This window comes from Pagrus pagrus (genome assembly GCF_965226575.1).
Source record: "Pagrus pagrus genome assembly, chromosome: 6".
Lineage (NCBI taxonomy): Eukaryota > Metazoa > Chordata > Actinopteri > Spariformes > Sparidae > Pagrus > Pagrus pagrus.
This window is the reverse complement of record NC_140190.1, coordinates 2,322,854-2,338,397: the sequence shown is the minus strand read 5'-3', so window position 1 is coordinate 2,338,397 and position 15,544 is coordinate 2,322,854. Positions and strand designations below refer to the sequence as shown.

Sequence of the window (15,544 nt, the reverse complement as noted above, 5' to 3'; positions counted from 1 at the left end):
CAAGAAGAGAAGGGGAGTTGGACCGTCTTCAGTGCATTAGAACGGTTCTGGTGTTTAGGCTGTTTTCGTAAAGATCTCCATTAACACTCTGAACTACTGTTCCTCACAGCAAACATCTGGTGAGCAGCGGGCAACACTCTCAGCTGGTTACACCTCTGCTCTGTCCCTCCTGCGCTCCATAATCACCTAAACTTAAGCACAGACGATAAACGTTAAAGGTCGATATAATAATGATAGGTTAGAGCAGGAAAAAGACGATGGTAGATTAATTTTCTGATATTAAAGCAGTCCTGCTCCCTGCAACAACAAAAAGAGTCATATTTGACTTTATTAGAAACTGGATAACTGTTGAACTGAAAACTAAATATAATCTGCCTTTAAACACACGTTTCATACGTAGGACCTTGATGTTCATGCTCAATAGTAGCTACAGCCTGAATCTCAGAGAGTGAAAGCTAAAAGTTGTCTGCTTGATGTCATAGTTTTCCAGAAGTTTTTATTTTTTCATCGACACTAGAACACAAGACCAGCATTTAATATTTATTTACCGTTTTGGTTATGAAAGATGGAGGCGTGGTGTTGTCGAATCAGCTAAAACGGAGCAAGAGATGGATGGACAGCATTAGAGAAATGGGAGGTAGAAGAGGGCAGTGAGGGGAGAGTGAACGGGCCTAGGGGTGGGGTCGGAGGTCACATCCTGGTCATGCTGCTAGCCAGCATCCTTTCTACCAGGGGGGACCCCGAGGTTCAGATCTGCTGCTGACGTGACCTTCTGAACAAACAGCCGACTCTCCTGACCACATCTGGCCGGCATTTACACCCAATCTTCGACAAACAAACACACACACATTCAGCTAATCGCTGATGATGTGAGGAGCGACTGACCGGGTCAACTCAATCAGGAGGGAGTGTAACTCAAAAATGTTACGATTCCAAAGTTGAAAGAAATCAGCCTGAGGGGGTTTGAACTACAGCGGCAAGCTTCATTTTCATGATCACTACCTTTATTTCAGTGTTGACAAATGATTCTGTTTCTGTGTTGATGCTCAAATTCAGTAAAGGTGATTAAGAAGATGATATGTGAGCAGACACAGAAAAGGATGAAATGGAGTGAGAATCTCTTCAGGGCTCAGTGGAAAGAAAAGGAGAGGAGAAAAAACAAAGTTGTCATCACTGTGAGAGCGAAGACTGAGCAGCAGTCCTCTGGTGGTTTCTGGTTCCAGATGTGGCGTGCGTCCCTCCCTCTCGCTCTGCTTCTCATGCATTAATTCCCCGGTGCCGTTAGCAGCCGATGCTAATGCGTCTGTCTCGGTCTGCTGGCGGTGTACATTAGCCAGTCTTACCTGCGGTATGCAGTCTGTGTCGGCAAACATGGACTTGAATCTGTCGTCCATGCTGATGTGGTACAGAATGCACATGCTGAGCTGTCTCTGGGCCTCGTCAGCTGCAACATAAACAGACCAGAAGGAGGAAAGTCAATGGATGAATGACCGGTTGTGCTGTAACGCTCCGCGGGATGCCAATGACCACATCTAGGAGAGCTGGGTGTTTTTTAAAAATATTAATGGGCTGAATGGCCGTTTTAAACAGAGATTCCTGTTGGAGGTCAAATGGCACTCGCTGCAGAATCGCAACCGGTCAACTGCAGTTTCTCAGTTTGTCGTGTCTCACAGGCAGCTAGCCAGAGGAAAAACAATATTTAAAAAGGACAAAAGTGGAACTGTAGCAAGCTACTCACAGCTACCCAAAGTGCCTCAAATAGTCAAACAAATGTGGATTAATTTGCGGCTGAAAATAATTTCCAACAAATGCATAATTTCCTCCTGTTGAGTAACATTTGTTAAGAATTCAATCAATAAGAAATCAATAAGAAACATAGAACATGCCAGCCCCATCATATAAAACACGTCTCTTCTCCGTCCAGAAACAGTGACCCAGTTACTCATGAGAATAATCCACTTCACTGTGAACAGTTCACACAGGGACTATTTCTTTGGTAGAAAGCAGTTCCAATGAAAACTGAACAGTGAGGTCTGTGGATCATCCAGAATAACCGCGACACTGTTGGTGGAAAGACACGTTCATGTTGAACTTTCTTTTTAAAAGCTGCATTAATACATTTTTTGCTACTTGGAGGCAGTGGAACAAACTGTCAACCTCATCAAGTTTTGATTGCTGTGTTAGCACAGTATTAACAAGTCAGACACAGAGCAACAGTATCATCACACTGGAGTCGTGCTGGTGTCCAAATGATGAATCTAAGTCCAGTATTCGCTCTCCTTTTAGCTCAGTTTCTGTCTCTACCAACTCCTGACAAAAACTATTCAGCTGCTAGATGTTCAGTTTCTTGGGGGTTAAATAGTTAACATGGAAACAGATATGTTAATGCTGTACTTCTTTCTGTATGTTCACGCAAAAGGAGGCGTGCATCTTCTTACTGTCTGGAAGCTAGCTGACTAAGCTAAGAAACGTCAAAGCTCGCTGAGCCGAGGAGGGCGGCATTTATTTTTGCATCTGCACTGTCACGAGGTCGATCCTCTCGTCCATCAGTAGACGCATGCTTCCTGCTGCTCGGTGATAGAGAAATAAAATAGTTCCTACATGAAACTGCTCACAACAAGCTCTGTGGATTATCTCAAGCCGAGTGCCATCTAGCAGACGTGTCTATAGCTGATATCTCCCAAACTCTGCAACTCACACCAAAACAATCGAGATGGATAAACAACACTGATGATTTTGTGGTGAACCGTCACTTTAACTTTTTGCATAGATAGAAACTCTCAGAGGAAAGTTGGAAATTGTTTCTTTTGTAATTTGGGTGAACTGACCCTTTAATATTTGTTTCATAAAATGAGCAGACTCCCTGTCACTGCAGTTTCGGGAGCTTATCAAGCATCAGCAGCAGCATGAGGGAGATAAGGACAGAATGGATTGAGTGTTAGACTGTCGGTGAGCCCAGGACCTTTATGAGTTTGACCTCTGACCTGAGCAGGAGGCCTGGAGGAGGAGCCAGCCAGGGAGAATTAATAGAGTTCAGACCAGAGTTTGACCCGGGAACTTTTCATTAAGAGAAGTGTTAAGAGAGAGGCTCTTCACTGGACCAGAACCACTGACAGACCTCCTGTAATGCCCACCAGCCTCCAAAGCCTCGAGCAGGTCCAGTTAAAACTGGTCCCAGCCGTGTTCGGTCACCGGCCGTACAGGGAGCCTTATCGGCGAATATTAGATCCAGATGTGCTCAGTGAACCCCTGGAATCACAGGAGGGAGAGAGGGCCGAGGAGAGACGGCTTCAAGCTTTAATTGGGAAAACAGGAGGAAGCATCAATTTTACTGCCTTTAATAAGTTAAAGCTACGCTGCTCGCTGCTCCGGCCCTTCCAGCACAGCCAGCGATTGGCCAGAACATGTGCTTCTCATTAGTGATCCTTTACCTCAACCAATACCTTCAAATGCACATGAAAACAACCAAGGACACACACACACACACACACACATACACATACACACACTCGCAGGGAATAAGCTCCCCCGGACCAGGCGAACTCCCTCACGTTGCTGGTAGGAACATGGAGGATCCTTTATGGGCGAAGAGAGAGATCCCATTAAATGTTCAAAACACTGGTGGGGTTGGGGCAGGAGAGAGAAAAAAAGGTGAGGGGGAGCTGTTAAGAATTAACTAGACTGTTCATGGGCAGTTAGTGGGAGAGCTAAACTCCAATTACACCCCAGCCTGATTTAAAACCGCCTAACCTTCGTAAAATTACAGCCGCACACATTAAGAGGCGTCTGGGCTCGGTTTGTGGACTGCGCCTCTCCGCTGTTATTGCATTTTCTGGATAAATAAGCAAGCTGGGTTTGGTCACCGGAGACATCACACACACCACATAACAGGGTCAAACGCTCTTAAAGAGGGTCCCCACCCCCCACTCAAGTGCCCTAATTTGTTTATGTGAAGTAAAGATGCGGCATCACAGTGAAAAGAGTGGGAGCGAGTGACAACGTTGGAAACATCGCTGCAACAAATTTCCTTATCAATTCATCTGTGCATCCTTTTTTTACACAATTTAGAAGTTGAAACGAAATTACTTTCTTTTCGTGATAAATACATTTAAGAATTCAAGAAATATACGATTAATAATATTGTTGTTTATGATTTTATGGTGCGTTGACTAACTTCTTCAGATCAAACTGACACTTACTGTTATTATCTACTAATCAGCAAATCCTGTTTAATATATAAAGTGCAACATTTCTGCACTAAAACGTCTAAAAACGACGTGTTCTTACATTATTCCAAATGTTTTTAACAATGTTCAAACTGACAGAATTCATAACTTTACTCACTTTAACGCTGGGTTTCAATAAATAATTTTATTTTTACAATTAATTAACTCATGTAAAAGGCCATAATCAGTCAGACATGACCTGGACACAGACTTGGACGTTGGTCATATGAAACATGTCCACACGCATAAAGACGTGACTAGTTATGGTCCATGCGTACAGTCCAGATGATGACGTTTTCATCATAAAGACCATCTGAGCTATGTGGACACAGAAACAGTCATCTGAGTAAGTGCTACAGGAACTTCCTCCGAATAAGTCAAAGAATGACTGGGTGATTTTGTCGGGGAGTGTATTTTATCAGACACTGCAAGAACGTTGTGATTGGTGGTCACTCACAAGCAACAAACTCTGATGTATCCAACAACCCCTAAATTGGATTAAATTATGTTATATAAAAATAGTAGATTAGTCATGGAAAATGAAAACTCTACAAGTTTTGTTTTTGAAGGTTGTAGCAGGACGTGCTACAGTTCATTTGCCTCACTTGCAACTGAAACTGCTGAAACGATATATTGTGCAGCCCTGGTTGGAGTTTAAGGCTGTAACCTGGGTGGGTTTAAGAGGTTGGGAACCGCCACGAGGAGAAAGTAGGAGAAAGAAAAAATAAATTGGCCATCAAAGTTTTCCAAGTGAACTCTGAAGCCCATGACCCAAATATTTTAAGTTTACTATGATATCAGGGAAAGCAACAGATGGATCAGGACGATGTTTGGCGTTTTTGCCTGATAACTGAAATGATGAGCTGATTCTCAAAAGTTCTGTCGATCAAATAACGGACCAAATGTTTCTGCATGAACTGTAAAAAATAAATGAAACAATGGAGAAGCAGCTGACAAAGAGGAATCAGTTCAGGCGCTGCTGGGACGGATCGAGTGGGAGGTGATGATGACAAGTGGAGGCTCCCTCTCCACTTTCATCTTATCACCAGGGGTCACGAGCTCCGGTCAGGTCTTGATGGAGGCTGACAGCGCCGGCCCCTCGCTGTCCTCTCTCTGCAGAGATAAGACTGGAGTCCTCATGCAGAGTGTGTCAGTTGAAAAGAGGACAGTCGGCAGTGAGAGCAGATGATTAATGATACCTCGCCTCACATACAGAGCGAATTACACGCACGCAAACACACAAATACGGCAAACTCAACAGTGTCAAAACTGTGAGCTGGCGTAATATTTCACTGTTAACTTATATTATGTGTGTGCTTTGCTTCCTGAATGAGCAACCCCCACCCTCCACTTCCCAAAAAACAGCCCTGCCTAAATCTCTGAAGACCTCTCCACCTCTCCGGCCTGCTCCTACAAAAACAACATTTGTGCAGAGGCTCTGGCATGTTATTCTAACAAATATATTATATTAATTATGCGCCGTTACCCGAGCCTCCCCCTGAGAGGCTTCAAAAGGCCTGTCAGAGATGCTTCTGACTGTGTCACACGCCCCAGCGATGAGGCGACGCACCAATCGCACGCTCCGGAGCTTTTAGGAGGTCACTGCTCTAATGGTCACCAGAGACAGATCTGTGTAAAAGCTGCACCTGCACATACGCCTCAGTATTAACAAATTAGAGCCTCAACCACTGGGCTCAGGACGGATATGTGTTTCTCATGACATGCGTCTGTTTCTGTCAGTGAAACCTGATACACATACGGTACAACCGCAGTCATAAAAACACACAAACATGATAAACCAGTACACATCGACAGGAACAAACAAAAGAAAGAACAGATTACCGAGCAGTGAGGACAGTTTGGGGACGAGTCCTGCCTGGACCATCTGGCTGCGCAGCGTCGTGTCGAAGGAGAGGTTGAGCAGGAGGCGCAGGGTGGTGCTCTGGAGCTCCTCGTGCTCGCAGGGAAGCAGCCGAGCCAACTTCTCCACGGCCAAAGTTTCAGCCTGCACACAGCGGACAGACAGGAGAAGTGACACAACAACACACGGTATCTGTTACCAAAACTCATGATGTCTGTGTATTGTGTTGCAGAGAAATGTACTGCTAACCAGCTAGCATGCTAGCCAGCTGCTGTGCTATTGCACCTTTAACCATCACCAGATAGACCGACTGAGACCAGTCAAATTCTGACACAGGAGAACAGATGTACAACAATGTAGAAGTGTTTTCGACAGCAGAGGTCATAGCGAGAACGTTTTAAAGAGGAAACTGTTACAGTGATGTACAGTACGCTCGCTGCCATGATGTAGAGACATCACAGGAGCTGCAGTTTTTCTATGCTGGCAAATTAACTGTTATTTTACTTTACTAAAATTATAAAGTGTTCAGTTTGTGGTTGCATGTGCTGTAGTACATCATAAACTCCAGGAACATGTTTCACTAATAAATGCCTCGTGTAAACATCTCAATCGGATCCGATCAGAATCAGATGGGCGGTTAACATGTGATAATCTGTGATAATCTGTAAATATTAGCACTAATAATCATGTAAACGCTTAAAACAAGTGTTTCTTTACCCAGATTAGAGAAGCCAACAGGATATAAAGTAATACAAAATTTGACCAGCTACAACATTAAAATTCTGCCTACAACTTAATGCATTATTAATTATAATCAAGTATAGTGTACATATACACACACACATAGTGTACAGTGTTATTATACTATACTACTCTGAAAGGAGCCATTCTGCATAATGATAATTTTCACTTTTGATACTTTGATACATGCTGACTTTACTTCCGTATTACAATTTCATGTGGATCCAAATAAAAATCTGGATCTAGTTGATTTAAATATAGGCTTGATTGATTCAAGGGGACCGTTGGGCCTTGGTGGAGGTATGCACTCTACTGACTACTATTCTGTTTCCTTAAGTTAAGTACCTGAATGCTTCTTAACCACTGGCTGTGTCTATGTGCAACGAAGTTAAACCGTCATGTAAATTTGTTTTTTACTTCATGGCAAAAATCTCCATTTGAACAGCTATAATTAAATAGTAATGATTACTGGGGCTGCAGGATATCGTAAAATAATCATATTGAGATTATTTTGACAAATACTGTGATTGCAGTATGATTCATGATCATTTTTGCATCACAATTTTCATTTTCACTGAAAAAAAACTATTCAAATCCTGATGATGTGACGTTTTCCTAATCTAGAGGCCAGAACATCTGGTATTGATCCTGATCATATTGCCATTTCAGTTCCACTTTGACCAACTTTGCAGCCCTGATGATTACTTTCTTCTACTTACTTTCAGTTCTACCTGTACGGTCCTACCACCCTGTAACAGGCCTGTATTTAAATACAGGAACATTGTCATGATTACAAGTAAAAAGAAGAAATATTATCTCTGAGTAACATCCAGGAAACATCTGTTTAACAACGTGAGTCTTCCCTGCAGCTTGGAGAAGGTTCACAGGACCTACAGGTAGGTGGAGGTGTTGAGCTGATGAGCTCAGAGACAAAACACATGACTGCCGACTCTTCAGGGATTCAGACTCCATCCACATGCTGTCACAGGGACCGTCGGTGCGACACAGCAGTACCAGTGGTTTAAACATGTCTGCCTCCCTCTCCTGTGGTCTCCCCACAGCCAGATATCACGGTGACGCAACCTGCTCCCAGTTAAAACGCCCTCACTGCTACTGTGCGCAAAACCAGCTCCAGTCGCACCGTCACAAACCAGACGTCGAGCAGCTTAATCAACTGCAGCCTGCGTCAATTACCACTGACATCCCCCTCCATTAGTGACAGCAGCAGGGAAAAAAACTTATCAGGCTGTGTTCGAGTCTTATCTGATGAGGAGAAAGTCACAACATGTTTGCTGAGTAAATAAAACCCGATGACACACAGCGCTGTATCATTAAGCCATCAGTCTTCTTTTGAATCTATTAAGCGTCCATGTCCTTAAAAGGAAGCTCGCCTCCCTTGTGTAAACTGATACACTCCGCTGAGTCAAAGTGTTGAAACCACTATTTTCCTGCTGGACACATGCTGGAGAGGGTCTAAACCCCTGGAGGGTTCTTTAATCTGAATCAAAGATACACTGGAGGGGAAACAAGCAGATAAAACCAGTTCCTAACAGGGTCTGGCTTTGATAAAGACCCACAAACTGAGTCAGATTGGAACCAGGTGGAGCTGGATTAGGGAGAGTCGGAGCAGCGAGGTTCCTGTACGAGCGCTGTGGGACACGAGGCCGGCCGTGGACCTTCTGAGCATTTATTAAACTGAAATTTGATAAGCGTGGTTTCAGCTGGCATTTCTACAGGCGACCGGCTATTTGTCAAAATAAGCTCGGCAGCGTTTCACAGAACAAATAAAGAATGATTGTTTCCTCCAAATATGACTAATTTAGTTTAAACGTCAGCGAACTATGCTGTGAAAGAACACACTCATTAGAGATGTAAAGAAGGTCTAATCAGGTGATTGATTCTGTTGGAAGAAACGATGATTAAGAAAACACACAGACGCCACGAGTTTCAAACAATGAACAGTCAGACTCATTCGCTCCAACATGCAGTTAATTAATTAAACCAAATAAAATGTTGATCCAAGAGTAGTTTTACTTTTTAACTTCATTGCGGGATTATTTTTTCATTTTTCTTTACAAAGCAGTGATTAATGTCGTGTTTGTTGCGAGAGGGAATTAGAGTGAACGTGAGGAGAATGTCTGCGGGTCAGAACTGCGCAAGTTCTGAAACCAGAACGATCCTCAGTCGGTTTTTAAAGAGGAAACAATTTTTTATAGGAACAACTATTGAAAAGCAAAAAAGAGAGAGACAGTCTGGCTACACTACAGAGACATTACATGGCAAAAACTCTGCGGACATCAGCCTCGTCTCTTCTGGTGTCGGTGCGTCCATCATATTTTGGGACCTGTTGCAGACAATAGAGCCAAATGTGTTGGACGGGGTTGAGGTTAGAAAAATGTATATCTACTCGTGGGGAGATCCGCTCCAAATCAAAACTGGCCGAGATCGAAGCGTCTCCACTGGAACTTCAGATTTTTTAGAGGTGTGGATATTTCTGGATTTTAAAGATGCATCACAATGTGGACGTGGAAGATTCTGCATTGAGCATAATTGGGAGTTTGCCGCCTACACAAAATTATAGCCTACTCCTGCTGGTTATTGATTTTCTGCCATTGGATGGAAAATAAAGTTGTAAAGTTAAATTTGCTCTCTCGCGGGTTTATCTTAGGTGTTGTTTATCTTCATACATTCATCTGCACTCGTCTCCTCCGCAGTCTGTGTACGAGTTTGACCCACTCAGCATTCAGCTGCAAGGCTTAAACTTTGAAATCTACATCGGTTCATATGACAAATGATACGTGTACCGACAGGGACGTCCCGGTGTGTTCAAGTGCTCCACATTTATGCAGAAATCTAACGGCCACGTTGTTTCAATAGGAATGTTTCTTTTTTCCCCCCTTGCTCTTTCACTACAGCACTTTTAATAATTAGATGCTAAAATAATAACATCCCTTTCCTTTTTACACAGACATATTTTTAAAGGTTCCTACTAAAAAAACTAATTGTTATCTGCAAACTCAGCAGGTCCCAAAGTAGCCTCTCTCTGATCATTTTCATTTTTACTGCAGCATTTTTTCATAATTAATTGCTAAAGACAAGTTAATTAATGGTTTAAATGTAGTTTTGTTATTGCAACAAAATGACTCTGAGGGAGAGCTATTCTGCACGTGAACACACCGTTAGCAGCAGGTATATTTATCCCTCTTTCGCTCCTTCCCTCCCTGTCTCACCATGTCGTTCTTATTCTCCAGGAAGATGGAGAGCTTCTTGAGGAAGGAGACGACCACCAGCAGCAGCTCCTCGTCCTCCCGGTCCAGGATCTTCACCAGCATGTGGACGATGTTTTTGTTCCTCATCTTCAGCTCTGTGCGGGTGTCTTCAGCCAGGTTCAGCAGCAGACACAGAGCAACTACAGGGTCAAACACATGAGAGACGACAGGATCGTTCACTGTATTTTGAATACATTTACATTGTTTTTATTATCAGTTAGTCTGTGCTGTTGTCTTTATGAATAATCAATTAATTGTTCAGTGTTTTAAACAAACAAAAAAATCAAACTGCTCAAAATAAACCAAAGCAGACATCTTCAGATGTTTTGATTCCTCTGATCAACAGATCAAACCTCAAAGATACTCAGTTCAGGAAGAGCTAGAACCAAATACTGCTTAATAAAATATAACTGATCAATAATCAATATTTCGGCATTCAACTTTTTATGTCAGCTTTTATAATCTGGAAGCACTTTGTTAGTTTTGTTTTAGAAAAGTGCTGTATGACTATGTGACATCACATAAACTGTATATTTCATTGCAGCCGTGTGATGCCAACTTTGAGTTGAATTTTCACACCAGTGACACCGAGGTTTTAATCTCTGACACATATTGTAGATCCCAAACGTGTCTGATAACTCTGGAAATGTTGGGATCTCCACTAAAATCTTAAATAAGAGTTTGTCTAATGGACAGAGGGGCCTGAAGGTTAAACAAACGGGCCTTCACTGCGAGTGGACTGATGTTTGCTCACAGCGCCTTATTCAAGCAGTCTGAGAGCACGTCAAGTTCAATTAAGTCTCAAGAAAACTGACCACACTGACCCTCATGACGTGACAACTTGGGGAAAGAAATGCTGCTGTTGTCAGAAACAGGCAGTACGTGGAGTTTAATCTTTTACCCTTTCTTCAGGCCTGTGCACTGAGAAAGCTGCTGGCTTTAAGGTTCAGCAGTGGCTTGACTGGTGCAGCACGACTGGAATGTAACCTCAGATTTCATCTGGTTGCAGCTGCATCACGTTCTGGTTGAGCTACGGCTCTGTGGCGGTTCAAATGTCCACAGGAAGCAGTTCAGAGTTTCAACAGAAGAGTTCGGTACCTCGGAGAAGCTGCTCCTGCTTGATCAGGAGGCTCTGGTACTTTCTGAGCGACTTCTCATGTTCCTTCTTCAGATTTTGGTTGTCAGAGGATTCTTCATGTGAAATCAGTTAAGGAGCTCAAAACATTTAGACAAAAAACTCAAGTGAACACAGTGTCCTCTTAAATGGTACCGTGAAGAGCCGAGCACGTTACTTTTTGTGCTTCCGAGTTATTTTACAAACCTTCTCAAACCTCATCTGTTTTCAGAAAAAGGATATAGGCCTTCTTCTTCTTCTGCAGCTCGTCTTGCCAGAGGTCATACCTCTTCAGCTCATGCTCGATGATGTTCATACACAGGGCCCCAATCTTAAAATGTGTGACCAGGCTGTGGAACTGGGAGAAACTAGAGAGAGAGAGAGAGAAAAAGACCTCCATTTATCCAAAAGTGGATTTTAAAAAACGTTTTTGGGGGGATATGGGATTCCAGCTGGGAGCTGTCATTAAAATGACCCGATCCGTCACCCCTGAAGTAGTTTACACAGTAAACTGTCAAAGTCAAAACACGTTCAGTCAAACAGTATGTCCTGGTCCGACTTATAATCAGCCCAACTTGAACCGTTTCACAATCCAAACAGCATAACATGGAGATGGACGCGAGCCAAGAGTGACGATCGGTTTTCAGACGTGCCCGTCCTCTCGCAGCCTAAATCAGCTCTGACAGACGTTTATGTATTATTCTAGCGAGGGCTAATTTTAGTGTTTCCTAACACCCAGTTGGAGAGTGAAACTTCAGTACGAGGTACGCTGCCAAACGTGGATGACTACTGTATGAAGAGAGAGAGAAGAGAGCCGAGGCAACTGACTGTAGGAGGTCAGCGCTGTTAAAACTAAAATTTAGAAATACTGCAAGGAGGAGGAAAAATGTTGTGACTGCCGTGATTTGATAAAATCGGTTTGTGTTTCAAATGTGTGGCCAGCGATTGTGAACATATTCTGTGTCCATTTGATCTGGTTCTATTTTTCCTGGCTTTTCCAATGGAGGTAAATCTTTATACTGCAGTGTGAGTAATATTTTAGACAACAGTGCTCCTCTAAATTCAACAGTTTGATTTGTCTCTTTTCTGGGTCAACATGACAATAAACTTTTTCCCAGTTTGATGTGGAAGACAACAATCAGGCATTACTGTTTACAGTCCTTCTAATTGCTAAGAAGATTATCACAATGGAAACACAACACACAGCAGAGGGAGAGAATTATGGATGTTTTCTATATGGAAAACATAACTGCAAGGCTTCAACTAAAAACAGATGCATTCCTGAATAAATGGTCCCAAATTATTTAATACTTTTCCAACTTATGTGATCGAAGACACAATAAAGTAATTAATATTATTTTTTCTTCTCATTTAAAGGTGAATACAACATTTTTTCTTCTCTTCTATAATGTACACGTATTCCTTCCCCTGAAACTATGGGTGGTGGGAACTAAATATATTCAATGAAAAGATCCTGAAAAAGGACGTCTTCTCAGACATCTATGCCTGAGTTGTGTCTCTGAACATCTGACTGCACTGTATGATTGCACTTTATAAAAGGAAATTAAAAGAGATTCAAAAATCACCTTAAACTTGAATCTCTCGAAACCCACAGTAACCTATCGAAGCTATGATTCAACAAAACAAGGTTTCCAAAAAACTCCAGATTTAAAAGACGAGACAATAAAACTGGGCCCAAAGAGACGGAGTTGGCTGCCGACACTTGTGGCTCTGTGCATGTGTTGGACCGAAGGTGCTGCTGATTTACCTGGAGAAGCAGAAGAAGATGTAGGTGATGGTTGTTGCCAGGTCCACGCTCTGCTTCCAGTCCTCCCTCAAAACTCTGGCCAGAGCTCCGAGAGCCGTCTCTGTTAACACACAAACACATGTCAATAAAGACACAGGAACGCACAGGGGCCGATATAGAAAAGGTCAGACAGGCCGAGAAAGAGTAAAATATCTGTGTGTAAAAATCAGTCAGACTAAGCAGAGAGCCGTGCAGCTGCAGATTAATTTAAAGAAGCGTGGGGGAATGTGATGGGCCGAGGCTCCTGGGGATTTTGAGCTATGGGTGCTTCTCAACGTAAGGACGTGCACCCCAGGGTTCGTCTCCTCTTTCCAGGCTGACCCGAGGCCTCTCGGTTCACACGGAAACTCGGCTCTTATCAACATCGGACCGGCTGATGCGGCGCGGCAGATGGAGCGAGCTGACGACTCATTATGACAGATACAAATGGAGCAGTGCCATCACAGCGTGGCTGCAGAGGATGACGGCTTCGTGCTGTTGTGGAAGAAACAGTGCGGTTGTCACGGAGGGGAGCAGAACTGAAGCCGAGCTGTGTTTTCTTTAAAGGGGGAGCTGATAAAAGCCAAACAGAGTCTTCTCAGGCAGTATTCTGATCAGTCCGATTTAAAAAAAAAAAAAAAAAAAAAAAAAAAAAAACTCTTTTTTTATGCTCCAGCTTGAATCTGGAATATGGCTGAGGTTTGCACTTTTGAACTCGAGTGATTGGATCCACTTTAACAGGAAAAAGTGTTTTTTCAAAAATGAATAATTGAGCGTGAAAGTTCTTTGTTGACATTTCCAGAGCTGTCAGCCACATCGCAAGGTCTTCCTCTGCCGTCACCGAGATAGCTGTCATACCAACAGTCACTGGACGGCCAGAAAAAGATCAGGGAGGACGGTCACGCAACACCATCTTCCCTCCATAAACAACCGCCTGAACAATCTCCAGCCATAAGACATCTGAGGTCAAATTTTTAATCATCTTTAAAAGTTTTTTCTGATCCACGTCGACAGTCTAAGGAGGGTGACGTAGGCTGTGCAGACTGTAAAACTCCCTGAGGCAATTTTTTCATATTGTGCTGCATGAACACAAGCAGGGTAAGTTTGTAGCAAAAAAATCTCATATGTGCAACAACAAATCAAATCAAATTTTATTTGTATAGCCCAAATTCACAAATCACAGTTTGCCTCAGAGGGCTTTACAATCTGTACAGAGACGACACCCTCTGTCCTTCGACCCTTGATTCGAGTGAGGTAAAACTTGCCCCCCCAAAAAAAAACAACATATAACATAAAAAGTGGACGTGGACAGTGGACGCACTGTTAATACCACACTGGTTGTAGGTGAACACTTTCACATGATTGTTGGTGCATACGGTGCGCTGTGTCAGAGGGAGCCTGAAGTCGTTCCCAAACACGTTCACACAATGTTGATTGAACTGATCAACACGAGGTACGTTTGTCTGCATTTTGCAGGATACTGGAATTGTTAAAATCGGAGGATGTGGCGACTCGCAGATCGAGCCAGGCAGGAAGTCAGACAGCGGAACGGCAAAGTGCATCAAGACAATTTTCAAAATAAAACACCCTGTCCATGGCATAAAAAGTCTGAAATATTAACAACAAACACATTTAAAACAAATAATGAAACGATTTCACTACATAGCCAACTCAACTATGGCTGAAGCACAAGGAAAAATTACAAAATAAACACAATCTGAGCAAGTCAACAGTATCAAGCAGACATGATGCTCTGCTGAAACGCTCCTGGTGGAATATGACGTTGTTTGGTTAACGAATCGTTTACTCAGAAACATGAATCTACTGAACTTGATCTCAAGCTGTTGTGTGACCTCACTTTTTATTTAGTCTGAAGCTGTCGAGATGCTGATGGGACTGGACCTTGTTAGGGATTTTTTTTTAATACCGGTGCCAAAATGTGTGCTGCCACATGTTTAGCTGCACAACAGCTTTGGATAAAAACAAGTCGACGATTGGCTGAATGGTGATTCAAATCTGCAACAATGTGATCAAAGACTGTAAACACGACTCTGAATGTGACCAGACATGCAATGCTGACTCCTGGTACACCGTGCTACAGACAGATTCTGGTCAGTACAAAAACATACATAGTTTATTCAGAGTCATTCATAGATATACTGACATGTTTGATTCCAGCGAATCATTTCCAGTGAGACACTTCACTGAGAGACGTGGTGCAACAACAATCACCTGAAGATCAATATCTGCAGAACCAATCAGCTCGTGGTCGACTACAATTCTTTAAATATGGATGCTGCTGCAAAGAAGCTACAACTTCTGCTTCCTCCACAGAAGATCAACACAATCAGCACAGTTTCAAGGTGGACACACAAGATTTGTGTCACCAATTCAGTATGGGACAAAATGTGAAAGATGATCTAAACCTCGTTAACAAGAATCAGACGGATGGACGGAAGAAAGGATGGAAATAAACTTCATTATGTCATCTGGTCTTTTAGCAACGGGACAGAAGTACTGTCTCATGTTCTTAGAAACGAAGCTCAT

General features: G+C 42.8%; 1 protein-coding gene across 3 annotated transcripts in view; it reads right to left on the bottom strand.

Moving 5' to 3' along the window:
- The window catches only part of kifap3a (kinesin-associated protein 3a), a 44,482-nt gene that overhangs the window by 26,286 nt on the left and 2,652 nt on the right, over positions 1-15,544 (bottom strand). For all 3 annotated transcript variants that reach the window (XM_084355492.1, XM_084355494.1, XM_084355493.1), the window contains exons 6-11: positions 12,980-13,079; positions 11,455-11,579; positions 11,196-11,294; positions 10,059-10,237; positions 6,069-6,231; positions 1,344-1,444 (exon numbers count right to left, since the gene is read on the bottom strand). In XM_084355492.1, the coding sequence (XP_084211618.1) occupies positions 1,344-1,444; positions 6,069-6,231; positions 10,059-10,237; positions 11,196-11,294; positions 11,455-11,579; positions 12,980-13,079 (767 nt within the window). The remainder of the gene's footprint in view (positions 1-1,343; positions 1,445-6,068; positions 6,232-10,058; positions 10,238-11,195; positions 11,295-11,454; positions 11,580-12,979; positions 13,080-15,544) is intronic.